This window comes from Ictalurus furcatus, chromosome 4, assembly GCF_023375685.1.
Source record: "Ictalurus furcatus strain D&B chromosome 4, Billie_1.0, whole genome shotgun sequence".
NCBI classification, from domain to species: Eukaryota; Metazoa; Chordata; class Actinopteri; order Siluriformes; family Ictaluridae; genus Ictalurus; species Ictalurus furcatus.
In genome coordinates, this window is record NC_071258.1 from 35994480 (window position 1) to 36008661 (window position 14182).

A 14182-nucleotide genomic window follows, 5' to 3' on the forward strand; every position below is an offset into this window, starting at 1 on the left:
GCACTCATACTCGTTCAGAAATCTTTTCAAATCCATTATAAAAGTTATTGCATTGTACTGAGGGGATTTTAAAAGGACTCAAAAAACATCTCAAAACTTTCCACAGTGATGTGCAGGGAAGCCCTGAAGCGGCTCTGCCGCCACCTTGTGGTGAATTGTGCGGTGAATCTTTTTGTAATTGTTTCTATAATTTAACATGTAATATGGTTTAATATCATACGGAATTTTTATAAACATTACGTGAAAAGATAAAATACAAAAAAAAATTAAACAAGACAAATAACACGACAGTCTTCGCCTGCTTGACCGTTGAGCTATAGTGCGCATGCGCGCTTGCAAATCGGCCAGGGAGGGTACGCGGTTCGGCTTGCGTGAATGTCCTGCGCATGCGCGATACCAAAATGGCTGATTTGTAGCTCATCTACTCGTCTTCGTTTCCTGAATCTATGATGTATAGATCTGCAGAAGTCAGGAGAACGGTGAGAAAATCTGAAAGCACTTTTTTTTTCTGACAGCAACTTCGAGGAAGTGTCCGAGGTAATGCCTTTAAATCTCTTTTCCCTTCCTCAGGATGTAGCTTCAATTATATAGCATTTATATTAGGAAATAAAAACAAACAGGGTTATGTTGCTGAGTTTTTATTTAGTATTGTTACTCAGGATTAATCCGGTTGTTTGACTGAAGTAAACTAATAAAGTTGATCTCATCCGTCGGCTTGCTAACTGCTAATCGCTGAGCGGATAGCTACCCAGCTAGCTAACATGCTAATACGTCTTTATGAGTAGTTTTATTTATTTGCGGATGATTATTTTGAAATGTTTGGACTCGGATAGGCGTTGGCGTTATTTATTCGTTGTCTGAGTGACGTCACAGAGGCTAACGCTAAAGCCGCTAAAGTCGTGTGTGATTTATTCGGCAGACTTTTATCTTTACAGTACTTCAAAAATGTGATTAAAACTAACATTAGAGTTAACTTTGAGACTTTTATGGTCAGGTGAGTATGCGCGTGTTTATGTGTAGACTTTAATGGGAGGTGTGTTGAAGTAGACGTGTTAGAACTTTGTAGAACCTTTTCTTCATATTGAGCTCGGCTTCCGGTTTCTGAGAGGGTGCGCGCGCACGCGGAGCGTGACCGCGCATGTAAATAAGAGACCGGCCCGTGATGGTTCCCTATTCCCTAGTTTCTAAAAAAAAAACATACAATGCATTATGGGTATCCTGTAACCTCGAAAGGGGACATCGTTTGGAGTGTTGCAGTGCATTGTGGGAGTTCACAATTATCCATGCTTTCTGGCAATTTATATCACCAAAACAGTGGCTTATACAGTGCACTTGGTGTGTGTGTGTGTGTGTGTGTGTGTGTGTGTGTGTGTGTACGTACATACATACAGGAGGAACGCCCGTCACCAACTTCCGGCACAAACTTGTAGCAGAGTTGAAGACTGAACAGGAAGCCCAAAGAGAGAGAGGCATAGAAAGACACAAGAAACAAGAGAGAGAGAGAGACTGTTTGGGAGGAAGTGTGTGTGTGTGTGTGTGTGTGTGTGTGTGTGTGTGTGTGTGTGTGTGTGGGGAGACATGACGGAGTTCTGGGTGTGCTTTAGTTGCTGCATCGCCGAACAGCCTCAACCAGTGAGTCAAACACTGACACACACACACACACACACACATACACATGTGTTTCCCACTGCAGAGGACAGAACTGAACAGCAGTGTGTGTGTGTGTGTGTGTGTGTGTGTGTAGAAGAGAAGAAGGCGGATTGATCGCTCGATGATCGGAGAGCCGACCAACTTTGTACACATGACACACGTGGGATCAGGAGATATGGGGATGGGCCTCCCAGCGGTGAGACTGTCACACACACACACACACACACACACACACACTCTCATACACACACACTCTCATACACACACACACACACACTCATACACACACACACACACTCTCATACACACACACACACTCATACACACGCTTGCATTTAAAATAAACTGTAGTTTAGGAGCTGATTTAAAAAGTTGAACACATGGCAGGAGAGACTGATTTTGTGTGTGTGTGTGTGTGTGTGTGTGTTTTGCAGGTGAACTCGGTGCAGGCACAGATGAAATCTAAAGGCGGTTATGGGAATGGCACACCGGCGAGTGTGCAGTGATCCAGTGAGAGACACACACACACACACACACACGAGACTGAACTTCTGTTTTCATTTAAAAATATCTAGGAAGTGACCGAGAGTGTGTAGAAGAACATGTAGAACTTTGGGATTAGTTTAATCTAAACCTTAATCTCCATGGAAACTCCATATCACAACTGGACTACCAGTAAATGTGTTGCAGCAGGTATGAGCCCCTTTCACACAGACTCTACACCTGGGAATTTACAGGTAAATCCCTAACTCTGGACCAATCAGCTGTCAGGAAAGTGTCACTTCCTTCTTGGCATAAGAAGCACAACTTCCTTAAAAGGAACTATGGAGACGAGTTTAGTGTTTTGTGGGTTTCTTTTCTGGCCCTCAAACAGAAAGTATCTTGTCTGTGCTGAACAGTGTACTTTACTCCACTCTCACAAGAACCATGATAGCGTCATCACCTAAAATTAATTTAATTACGCTTTCCTTTCAGTAAACACAACACAAAGGAAAGACATAAAGGTGTATTAAATATAGCAGAAAATATTTTCTCACAAATTACTTTCACTTTGTTTTTTTCTTTGGTGTGATATAAATGTTTTACTTCTGTAACAGTTTGTCAAATTAGTATCGTTCTTCTAGACTATTTTACTGGGATTTTCATTCATCTGTCCCTCTAGCCTTCCATCTCTCCCTCTACCCTTCCATCTGTCCCTCTACCCTTCCATCTGTCCATCTACCCTTCCATCTGTCCCTCTAGCCTTCCATCTGTCCCTCTAGCCTTCCATCTCTCCCTCTATCCTTCCATCTGTCCCTCTACCCTTCCATCTCTCCCTCTACCCTTCCATCTGTCCCTCTACCCTTCCATCTGTCCCTCTACCCTTCCATCTGTCCCTCTACCCTTCCATCTGTCCCTCTACCCTTCCATCTCTCCCTCTACCCTTCCATCTGTCCCTCTACCCTTCCATCTCTCCCTCTACCCTTCCATCTCTCCCTCTACCCTTCCATCTCTCCCTCTACCCTTCCATCTGTCCCTCTACCCTTCCATCTGTCCCTCTACCCTTCCATCTCTCCCTCTACCCTTCCATCTCTCCCTCTACCCTTCCATCTGTCCCTCTACCCTTCCATCTGTCCCTCTACCCTTCCATCTCTCCCTCTACCCTTCCATCTGTCCCTCTACCCTTCCATCTCTCCCTCTATCCTTCCATCTGTCCCTCTACCCTTCCATCTGTCCCTCTACCCTTCCATCTCTCCCTCTACCCTTCCATCTGTCCCTCTACCCTTCCATCTGTCCCTCTACCCTTCCATCTCTCCCTCTATCCTTCCATCTCTCCCTCTACCCTTCCATCTGTCCCTCTACCCTTCCATCTGTCCCTCTGTCCTTCCATCTGTCCCTCTACCCTTCCATCTGTCCCTCTAGCCTTCCATCTGTCCCGCTGTCCTTCCATCTGTCCCTCTGTCCTTCCATCTGTCCCTCTACCCTTCCATCTGTCCCTCTGTCCTTCCATCTGTCCCTCTGTCCTTCCATCTGTCCCTCTGTCCTTCCATCTGTCCCTCTACCCTTCCATCTGTCCCTCTGTCCTTCCATCTGTCCCTCTGTCCTTCCATCTGTCCCTCTACCCTTCCATCTGTCCCTCTGTCCTTCCATCTGTCCCTCTGTCCTTCCATCTGTCCATCTATCCATCCCCCAAACCATCTCAGGGTCTGTCCAGTTTGAATGACTCGTTTGTATTTTGGGAGTCAGAACTAATGGAGTCCAGTCCCGCCAGGATTTGACGATTTTACGATCGCAGAAATTAACGCAAAATCAAGGAAATGGCGCAATATTCCGAGGAGCTCGCAATTTTTCAAAATTACAGCAGATTTTGCTTGGGTGTGGGCCGAGACGTGTCATGTGACCTCATCACGACGCACATTCAGCCGAAGCCGCCCTCGATTCACGTGCGGCAAACATGAGTACAGTTAAAAAGTCTCATTTACCAACAAACATCACTGCGAAATACCACGCACAACTGTTTCACATTGTAATTGTGACTTCATCAATTCAAGTAGTTTTCCACAAAAAAAATCAGCAAGGTGCATCTCAAATTTTGAAAAGAGCCGCAGCCAAATCAAACATTACAAAAAAACTCAGAAATCCTGTTCGGACTGATTATAAACGGTATAGTGGGCGTGTCCAAACAAAGAACCAATGGAGCAGATGGGTTTGGGTTGAAAAAAACCCCCTGACACACACCTTTATCCCCAGACTGTTCTGTTTTCTTTTGGTGAACTATTCCATCTAACAGCTCCGTTATTCCTGTTCCACTCTAATTTCTCACTTTTTTATTTTTAATCATTACCTTGAATTTGTGCTGCGTCTCCATCAGCGTGTCGGATTGTCCCGGGGTTTTCCGCTCCACTCACGCTGATCATCAGCAGTCAGTTCCTGTGTAAAGTGCCTTTATGAAAGGGATTAATGACTAATACATTTACTGTTAGTCCAGTTCTAATATAAACCCAAACAAATATCTTAACCTGAGTTTGACTTAATCTGCATGTCTGGCTTTGTTAAACCTGGTGTGTGTGTGTGTGTGTTTCTGCAGCGTGGACACCAGTGTGTGTGACCTGCTGAACTGAAACAGTGAGGAAGAGGAACAACGCTGGATTTAAACTTTTTAAAAAATTTTTTTTATATATATATATATATATCTATACACACAGACACACACACACACACACACACACACACTGGATCAGCGAGTCAGAGCACTGGTCTGTGAGACGCGTGTATATCTGCATAATCGCACTGTTAGACGCTTAAAGCTTTCTGATCAGAGTGTAAACATTCACGCCCACGCTCGCCACACCAACCAATCAACATCCGGCTTCCATTAACCCTCCGCCCCGCCCCTCCCATCCCCTCCCATCCCCTCCCCACCCCACCCCCCTCATGGACGCTTTATTTATTTGGTGATTTGTCTCGCAGGTTAAATATGGTGGCTGGGCCACTGCGCATCTGTCACACACACATACACACACACACACACACATGTTTAAATGATGAGCGAGCGTGAGCAGTAGCTTGAACACAGACACAAATAGAGACGTAAATAATGAGCGTTTTTTTTTCATGATTTTATATCTTTTCATATAAATTTATGAATATATATATATATTCCGTGGGATGTGGAATATCATTCTTTTATTTTTTTAAAGCTTTTTAAATGCGCCGTGTTGAAATAAACTTGACATGTGCAACCTCACTGTAATGTCTTCCCACAGTGCTGTCCTTCGCCGCGTTAAACTGCGGGAGGATTCTTGTACAGATGTTTTCATGCCCAAATAAATGATGCCAAGCAGCAACCTGTCTGTTTTCTGTCTGGATTATTAATTAAAATGACATGTACGCAGCACCTCTTGTTTATTTTTGCACTGTTTGTACCCATGGCCACACCTCTTTTTATTTTTTTCTATTGCTACACATCCGAGCTTTATGAGTTTGGCTGTTGGAAATGATTTAATTATATAATTTTACTGCAGCCGTTGTGCGTTCATGAATTGAAACAGGCTTACATAGCAAAGACACTAGGCTTCTCTAATACTATATTTAAATGATTTCACACATTCAAGGGAGGAAAAACGGGTGTAGGTTCACACATTTTTGCATTTGCACCTTATTTTCTAAATGTTACGTTTCAAGAGAAAGAATTAAGAATTCAAAGAAAGAATTAAAAGATACTTCACCCATGACATGTTTGCATCTATGTTTGTATGTATTCTGAGTGAGTAAATCCATCCACATACTTTTTACCACTCTAACATGCTTTTACATGCTTACTAGGTGGCAAAAAAAACAACCTATATGATACTTTCCAAAATTGCACCTTGTGGCCATACGGCAACAGTTTACCAACTACCCTCCTTTTTTCAAATATATTTTTATTACTTAAGTTAATTCAAGTAATAAAAATCCATAAAAACATTTTTGATGTAAATGTAATAAATCATGCAGTAGATGGTTAATCTGTTATATCCTATAAGCCAGAAGCTTAAACTTTCCCCAGATAGTGTGCACATCTTGGAATGATTTATTACACACCAGCACAAACACCTTTTCTTTTCTTTTTTTAATTCTTACACTTTTTTTCCCAGCCATTGTTGAGTAAAATGTGTGAATTATACCTGACTGTGTTGCAGAAAGCGCCCCCTTCTGGTGATAATTTATTAAATCTGCACTGGCCTGACATTAGACCTGTGTACTTTGCTGCTGTTTGGTTTTTTGATGCACCACAGTCTTGAAGAAATTACATTTTGTTTCTAGATATACACCGATCAGCCATAACATTAAAACCACCTGCCTCATATTATGCCTCCAAAACAGCTCCGACCCGTCGAGGCATGGACTCCACAAGACCTCTGAAGGTGTGCTGTGGTATCTGGCACCAAGACGTTAGCAGCAGATCCTTTAAGTCCTGCAAGATGTGAGGTCGGCCACTGTGGATTGGACTTGTTTGTCCAGAACGTCCAGCAGACGTTGGATCAGATGGAGATCTGGAGAATTTGGAGGTCGAGTCAACACCTTGAACTCTTTGTCATGTTCCTCAAACCGTTCCTGAAAAGTGTTTTCAGTGTGTGAGGGAGCGTTATCCTGCTGAAAGAGGACACTGATATTAGAGAACACCGTTACCATGAAGAGGTGTATTCGGTCTGCAGCAATGTTTAGGTAGGTGGTACATGTTAAAGTAACATCCACATGAATGCAGGACACAAGGTTTCCCAGCAGAACATTACCCAGAGCGTCACACTGCCTCTGCCGGCTCACCTTCTTCCCATACTGGTGCCATCTCTCCCCTAGGTAAGCAACACCCACACACCCGGCTGGTTGAAGACGAAGCGTGCTGCTGCATTCTGAATCATCTGAAGGGGTTTGATGGAGCTGCTGGGAGGCCCGAGAGTAGTGAGTTGCAGTAGTCCAGTTTTGAGATAACAAGAGCCTGGACTAGTATCTGTGTAGCCTGTTCGGTGAGGTAGGGTCTAATTTTCTTGATGTTGTACAGGATGAACCTACAGGACCGTGCAGTTGTTGAGATGTGGTCTGTAAAGGTCAAGCTGTCATCAAGAATCACCCCAAGGTTCCTGGCCGTCCTGGTTGGCTTGAGTGTGGTTGAGCCGAGCTGTACAGTGAGGTTGTGGTTTATTGAGGGACAGGCTGGGATGACGAGAAGCTCAGATTTTGCCAGGTTGACCTTAAGTGGTGTTCCTTCATCCAGACCGAGATGTCCGACAGGCAAGCAGAGATGCGTGCAGAGACGGATGGATCGTCAGGCTGGAAGGACAAATAGAGCTGGGTGTCATCAGCATAGCAATGATATGAGAAGCCATGAGACTCAAATCACCTGCCCCAGAGATGTAGTGTAGATAGAAAAGAGCAGTGGACCCAGAACTGACCCTGTGGAACCCCAGTTGTGAGTTGCTGAGTTTCAGAAATACCTCCCTTCCATGATACCTTGAAGAATCTGTCTGAGAGATATGATTCCATCCAGCGCAGGACTGTTCCGGTGATGCCCAGGCTGGAGAGAGTTGACAGGAGGATCTGATGATTCACAGATCTTCTGTGGGATCGGACCAGATGGACTAGCCTTCACTTCCCACACGCATCAAGGAGACTTGGGAGCCCGTGACCCTGTCTCCGGTTCACCGGTTGTCCTTCCTTGGACCACTTTTGGTAGGTACTAACCACTACATACCAGGAAAACCCACAAGACCTGCTGTTTTGGAGATGCTCCTTTTCCTGCTTCCAACACATCAGCTTCTAGAAATAACTGTTCACCTGCTGCCTAATAAATATATCTCACCTCCTGACAGGTGCCTCTGTAACGAGATAATCAGTTTTATTCACCTCACCTGCAAGTGGTTTTAATGTTGTGGCTGATCAGTGTGTAGAGGAATGACAGGGTGTTGTTTAGCCCTTATGCCTAAAGCTATAATAAAAAAGCAGAATATCAAGAAGATCCATCAACATTAGATCCAAATCAATGTTCTGCCAACATGTTTGTGATTAACAAACATGTTACTTGAGACATAAATCATACCTTGTGCCAAGGTTTTACCTTCTTGACAGTGTTATATATAAATAAATGGTTGTTTATAATATGATGGAAAGGCACCATTGTGGTCCCCGGTTCGCGTGTTTCGGATGTGCACCTCATGTCCATTTCCTCTGGGTTTCTTTCAGGGTCTCTGGTTTCCTCCTGCCTCATGAAAACAAGCATGTAGGTGTACTGACCACTCTAAATTGCCCGTTGGTGTGACTGTGTGTGTGGATGGGGCCCTGCGATGTTCTGGTGCCCTGTCCAGGGTGAATTCCTGCCCACCAGGATAAAGCACTCAATTGTTGTTTAACCACTATGCCTAAAACTATGCCTAAAAAATTTTGTTATGCAAAATAACATTGTGCCAACAGCCTAACAATTCGCCAACCAAGCTACATGTGACGCGGTTTAAGTGTAAACTGCGTCTAATTGATCAAAAATAAATGAAATATGTAGAATGTAAAATGAAACAAGGATCTCTTCCCCTTTGAGCGCAAATGTTTAACTTCCTATTTTGCAAAATTATTTATTTAAAAATGAGATGTTGCCAGATATTGTAAAAATAACTGTTGCCAGATATTCACAGAAATCTTGTTAGTTATGCATGAATGAGCCTCGTAGCTCCAGTGTGCAACTAAAGGCGTAAACATAGTTTCCACTGAGATGCTCTTTGAACCTTTAAAAACAGATCTGACAATACTGCGCAAATCCAGTCTGCTCAGTCACTGCTGTGAATAAGCAATAATTAAGGGTGTATACTGTATTTCTGGAACACGCCTCATTAATCTTTCATACATGGGTTTGTTGAAAATTCCAATCATTATTAAGAATACTCTTTTCAGGGGAAAGAACCTAATGCATGCTCAGAAAGTCACTAGAATTCGCCAGATCACAGGATCAAATGATTTGCATGTTTATTGATCATAGTTATGATCATTTGCATTTCAACACGTTACATGAAGAGGGAACACTTTCGGAGGAAACAGAATAGAGTTTTATCTGAAAAAAGATAACAGATTACAAAATATTTCTTATAGAACGTAGTTGTATTTGGTCATGGCAGGACATCCCACCACTGAACTGTTTATGTATTTATAAAATTCTATCATTTCTGTCACAGAGGCAGAGAGAATGAAGCAGTAGTAGTGAGGAGTCGGGAAATAGACAGGAAGGAAATGGTCATGGATGGAATAACTCGCTTTTAACTGTAAATATCACCAAGGACAGAATCTACAATGAAGAACAAAGCTGTGCACGAGTAGACAAACAATGAAGATCAGTGATTGGTCGGTGGGAAACAATGGGTCCTGGGGTGCCCTGAAAGGTGCTTATAATTAAAATGTAATAATAATAATAATAATAATAATAATTGATTGGTCATTGGAAAAATGATGATCAATGATTAATTGTTGGGAGCAGTGGTGATCCGTGATTGGTCATTGGAACAATGGTGAGCCGTGATTGGTCGTTGGCTTTACACACTGGTGGTGACTTGAGTGAACCTGCTCTCTCAACTCATATGCTACTTTTTGAAATAGTCGCTAAAGGGGTCCAAAACATTGAGTTTTCGTACACTGATTCCAACTGCCAACTTATGATGTCATAATAATTGTTACAGCAGCTGACCAATCAGCAGAGTCGCTTCAACTGGAACTCACTGCATACTCATTACTGTCACAATTACACTATAATTAACGTGTTAATTTTTTCATTGTTTTTTTTTTTTGCTGCTCCGTCTTTCTGTTTTCTTTATGCTAAATACTATTTTTTTCTCACATATAATATTTAATCCTCTTTGTTAATTTCTTATCGTCTATCTTTCTTTCACGCCCTTTTTGTGTTTCTCTTTTTTTCAATTAATACTTCCTTTAAACATGATTTGGTCTATTGTTATCATTTTCAAACTGTTAAATTATTTGTAAAATAGTGGCTTAAATAATGAGTTACTTTCAGTTCAGTTGATCCTTTCGTAGCTAATAGTACAGTGTAGCAGTAAGTGTGTAAAGTAATGTTTAATTACACTTTAAACCGAGTAATAAAAACATTAAAAACATTTGTAATCTTTCTCCAGTGGAGGATTTGTGTTAATAAAACACTGAGGCACTTTTCGGCCATTACTCTTTCCTTCTCTGATTGATCTCGAGCTGTAATGGAGCCGTCAAAGGCGGAAGCGGAAGTCATTCAATGCTTGTCGCGACACCCGTATTCCGACAAGCCCCGCCCTTCTGCGTGGGGATTGGCTAGGAGTTTAGCGATGTGCCTATGTGTATGAGCTAGTAGCCAATCCTAGTGTAGAAGGGGCGGGGCTTATCGGAATACGGTGTGTGAAACAAAAAACCCGAGTGCTGTAGTCTCTATTCGTAGAACATGTCAACAGTCAAAACTAACTAATAAACTACGGCTCGTTTTTTGTTTTAAATCGAACTTTAGATAATCTGCTAGGTGTTTTGTTTTGAATCTGCGTCTTTAAACCAGATGTTCTACCGAAATGACAACAACAGTGTGGATAATCCTGGCCGTCACTCTGCTCTCTTATCGGGTAAGTTAGCTAGCTAGCCACTGAAGCTAACGCGGAGGCTAAACTAGTTACTTTATTTACGAGTGAATAACAGCAGAGAGTAATTTACTACAGTTCGCTTAGCGTAGAGTCCCATATAAACAGAAAATACAGTTCAGAGAGTTTTTATTTGATATCTTTGTGAGTAAACAGTAAATATCAGGTGTTGAGGAACTGAAAGCACTGGGGAATTCCAGCACATTATAAGCATTATACAGGCCTGGCAGGCTGAACTGGTCCCATTTAACTGGGTCATTTACACAGCTAGACTGCCCAGTAGGAGTAGAGGAAAGAAACATTCTGATTGGACAATCACTGCAGCTGGATGAGAGTTCCTGCCTGACTAAAACAGCTGGATTGATTTAGACATCAGTTCTGTTACCATCAACTTTTACACAGTGGGTGGACAGCTAGACAGGTGGACTGACAGATTACTGACGGCCCTATAGGAAGGTGTTACAGCCCTATAGGAAGGTGTTACAGCCCTATAGGAAGGTGTTTCATCCCTATAGGAAAGTGTTACAGCCCTACAGGAAGGCGTTACAGCCCTATAGGAAGGCGTTACAGCCCTACAGGAAAGTGTTACAGCCCTACAGGAAGGTGTTACAGCCCTACAGGAAGGTGTTACAGCCCTATAGGAAAGTGTTACAGCCCTATAGGAAGGTGTTGCAGCCCTATAGGAAGGTGTTGCAGCCCTATAGGAAAGTGTTGCAGCCCTACAGGAAAGTGTTACTGCCCTAAGGAAGGTGTTGCAGCCCTATAGGAAGGTGTTGCAGCCCTACAGGAAAGTGTTACAGCCCTACAGGAAAGTGTTGCAGCCCTACAGGAAAGTGTTACAGCCCTACAGGAAAGTGTTGCAGCCCTACAGGAAAGTGTTACAGCCCTACAGGAAAGTGTTACAGCCCTACAGGAAGGTGTTACAACCCTATAGAAAAGTGTTACAGCCCTATGGTATTACAACCCTATAGGAAGGTGTTACAGCCCTAAAGGAAAATGTTACACCTGACAGGAAAGTGTGTTACAGCCCTATAGGAAAGTGTTACAGCCCTAAGGAAGGTGTTACAGTCCTAAAGGAAAGTGTTACATCCCTACAGGAAGGTGTTACAGCCCTACAGGAAAGTGTTACATCCCTATGGTATTACAACCCTATAGAAAGGTGTTGCAGCCCTACAGGAACTTGCTACAAGTGTTCCCTTTTGGCTGTAGTTTTTCCCATGAGGCTGTAACACATGCTATAAGAAGCCCTACAGGAACATTTTGTAGCTGTGCACGAGGATGTTACAGCCCTGTAGGCACGTCCTGAAGGTATTGCTGTAACATGTTCCTGTGGCACTGTGCCAGGTGTCTTGTGATGAATTTTGACTCCTGTGCCGCCGCATCATCTTCACTAATACGCTTTTATTGACCTCTGAACACTTTCTGTAGCTCTCTGCCTTCCTGCAGCACTGTAATATGATGCTGAGTGGATCTTGTAATTTGGTTTGTGTTCTTTCAGAGCGAGTGCCACGAGGCCGTCCTGCACGTTTCTGATTGGATCCTTCAAAAGGAGTACTGTCTCGTTTACAACGCATCATGGTCCAACATCTCCAGCTCTCTTACTGATGCTGTAAGTCAGTGCACACACACATGGGCTAATGCGTCAGAACTTACCCAGACCTTCATCGTGTGTGTGTGTGTGTGTGTGTGTGTGTGTGTGTGTACAGGCGCGGTACAGGCTGGTGAACAAGACGTCGACCACGCTGTGTGATGTGAGCGGAGTAGAGCCAGGCTCGCTGAAGGGCGTGGCGGTGTGTGTGATGCGAGGAGGCTGTGGCTTCAGTCAGAAAGCTCAGGTGGCTCAGCAGCTCGGAGCCGCAGTTCTTCTCATCGCCAGCAAAGAGGCCATGGTACTTACATCACGCTATGACATCACGTGTGTTTGTGCAGCTTTCAGATTTCACACATCACTTCGGTTTCTTTTTGTAGCGCAGTAACAACTTCTTTCTAGCGCAGTACCTCCATCCATCTACCGCGCTCCCGTAGTGCCATAAGCAGTCCTTGCTGTGTTCTAACAGGTTCTGTTAGTGCTGTAACGAATTCCTGGCGTGCCATATCAAGTCTTCTGAGTGCCGTAATGGGTTCTTGGGGTGCCGTAAGTTCTCGTAGTACCATAACGAATTTCTTTAATGTCTCACGGAGTTCTCGTCAGTCCATCACACGTTCTTGTAAAGATGGTTTGAGCTCTCAGAGTGCTGTAACAAGATCCCTGAGTACTTGTTCTGTGGGTGCCGTAACAAGTTCCCTTCACGTCACGACGAGTTCTCTTCACAAGTTCTCTTAACGACGTATCGAGTCCTCAGAGCGCCTTAAGTTCCTTCCAGAGTGTCACAGTGAGGTCTTGTAATGCCGTCACAAGTTCTCAGAGCACTGTAACAAATTCCTGGAGCACACTACCCAGTTCTCGTGTGTTACCCAAAAGAGTTCTTCTCACAAGTTCTATAAGCTTCGTCAAGAGTTTTAATAATGAGGTTCTTGGAAGACCATAACGTGTTCTTGTAGCCCGTAAGTGATGTGGTTCCCAGTAACACCCCCTTTTCTTTTTCTTCAGAGGACTCCCTCAGCCAATGACAGCGAGTACGATAAAGTGACCATTCCTCTGGCGCTCATGAGGTACCGCGACTTCCTGGATATGCAAACGGTACAGATTTATTTTAATTCCTCGCACCTGATATTATTTCTCTGTGCATTGTTCAGTATAGTTGAGCTCTAAGGCCCCTCCCCCTTGTGTCAGGTGTTTACAGATAAGATGGAGGTGCAGCTGTATGCTCCGCCCACCGCTGAATTTGACGCCAGCATCATCATCATGCTCGTGATTGCCGTCTTCACCGTGGCTATGGGCGGCTTCTGGAGCGGGGCCGCTGAGAAGTCAGTGAGATACCACTCACAGGTCAGAGGTCACAGGTTATAAAGAAACAGTCTTAAAATGTGTGTGTGTGTGTGTGTGTGTGTGTGTGTGTGTGTGTGTGTGTGTGCGCGCAGGGAAAAGCAGAGTGTGACGGTGCTTTCTGCAGGAGAGGAGCGATCAGACAGCGGGGATCTTACACTCTACTCCCCATTGAAGGTGCTGCTGTTCGTCGTGCTCATGTGTGTGATGCTCGTCCTCATGTACTTCTTCTACAGGTACCTCGGTGAGTCACTGCTCCCTGTGCTCTGATTGGTCCGTATCTCTGCGGCTTCCAGGAAGTGTGTTTTGTGGCTGATAGTGGTTAATGTCTGTTTCTGCCTTGTGATGGCTGATGGGCTGTTTATAACCAGGGAGTTGGAAACTTAACCATTGTAACCTTTTTTTTTTGTGATTGGCTGATTCTGATTGGTCAGTTGTGATTGGAGGATTCTGTACAGTTTTATGTTTATATTGATGTAGAATCATATAACATATT

General features: G+C 43.7%; 2 protein-coding genes across 3 annotated transcripts in view; both read left to right on the plus strand.

Moving 5' to 3' along the window:
* Positions 1 to 450: 450 nt before the first annotated feature.
* LOC128607133 (CDC42 small effector protein 2-like) lies at positions 451 to 5800 on the plus strand. Its single transcript, XM_053623799.1, has 5 exons — positions 451 to 537; positions 1392 to 1632; positions 1745 to 1846; positions 2085 to 2160; positions 4718 to 5800. Exons 2-4 carry the CDS (start codon positions 1579 to 1581, stop codon positions 2154 to 2156), a joined length of 228 nt encoding a protein of 75 aa, XP_053479774.1. The 5' UTR covers positions 451 to 537; positions 1392 to 1578; the 3' UTR covers positions 2157 to 2160; positions 4718 to 5800.
* A 4714-nt stretch (positions 5801 to 10514) lies between these two features.
* zgc:123258 (uncharacterized protein LOC641502 homolog) overlaps positions 10515 to 14182 on the plus strand; it is a 14303-nt gene continuing 10635 nt past the window's right edge. For both annotated transcript variants that reach the window (XM_053623800.1, XM_053623801.1), the window contains exons 1-6: positions 10515 to 10745; positions 12259 to 12369; positions 12467 to 12649; positions 13351 to 13440; positions 13534 to 13667; positions 13782 to 13930. In XM_053623800.1, coding sequence (XP_053479775.1) covers positions 10695 to 10745; positions 12259 to 12369; positions 12467 to 12649; positions 13351 to 13440; positions 13534 to 13667; positions 13782 to 13930 — 718 coding nt within the window. In that variant the 5' untranslated portion in view covers positions 10515 to 10694. The remainder of the gene's footprint in view (positions 10746 to 12258; positions 12370 to 12466; positions 12650 to 13350; positions 13441 to 13533; positions 13668 to 13781; positions 13931 to 14182) is intronic.

Coding starts and splice junctions, on each gene's coding strand:
- LOC128607133 (XM_053623799.1), top strand. CDS start 1,579: ATGACGGAGTTCTGGGTGTGCTTTAGTTGCTGCATCGCCGAACAGCCT. Junction 1,633..1,744: donor TCGCCGAACAGCCTCAACCA/GTGAGTCAAACA, acceptor GTGTGTGTGTAG/AAGAGAAGAAGGCGGATTGA. Junction 1,847..2,084: donor TGGGGATGGGCCTCCCAGCG/GTGAGACTGTCA, acceptor TGTGTTTTGCAG/GTGAACTCGGTGCAGGCACA.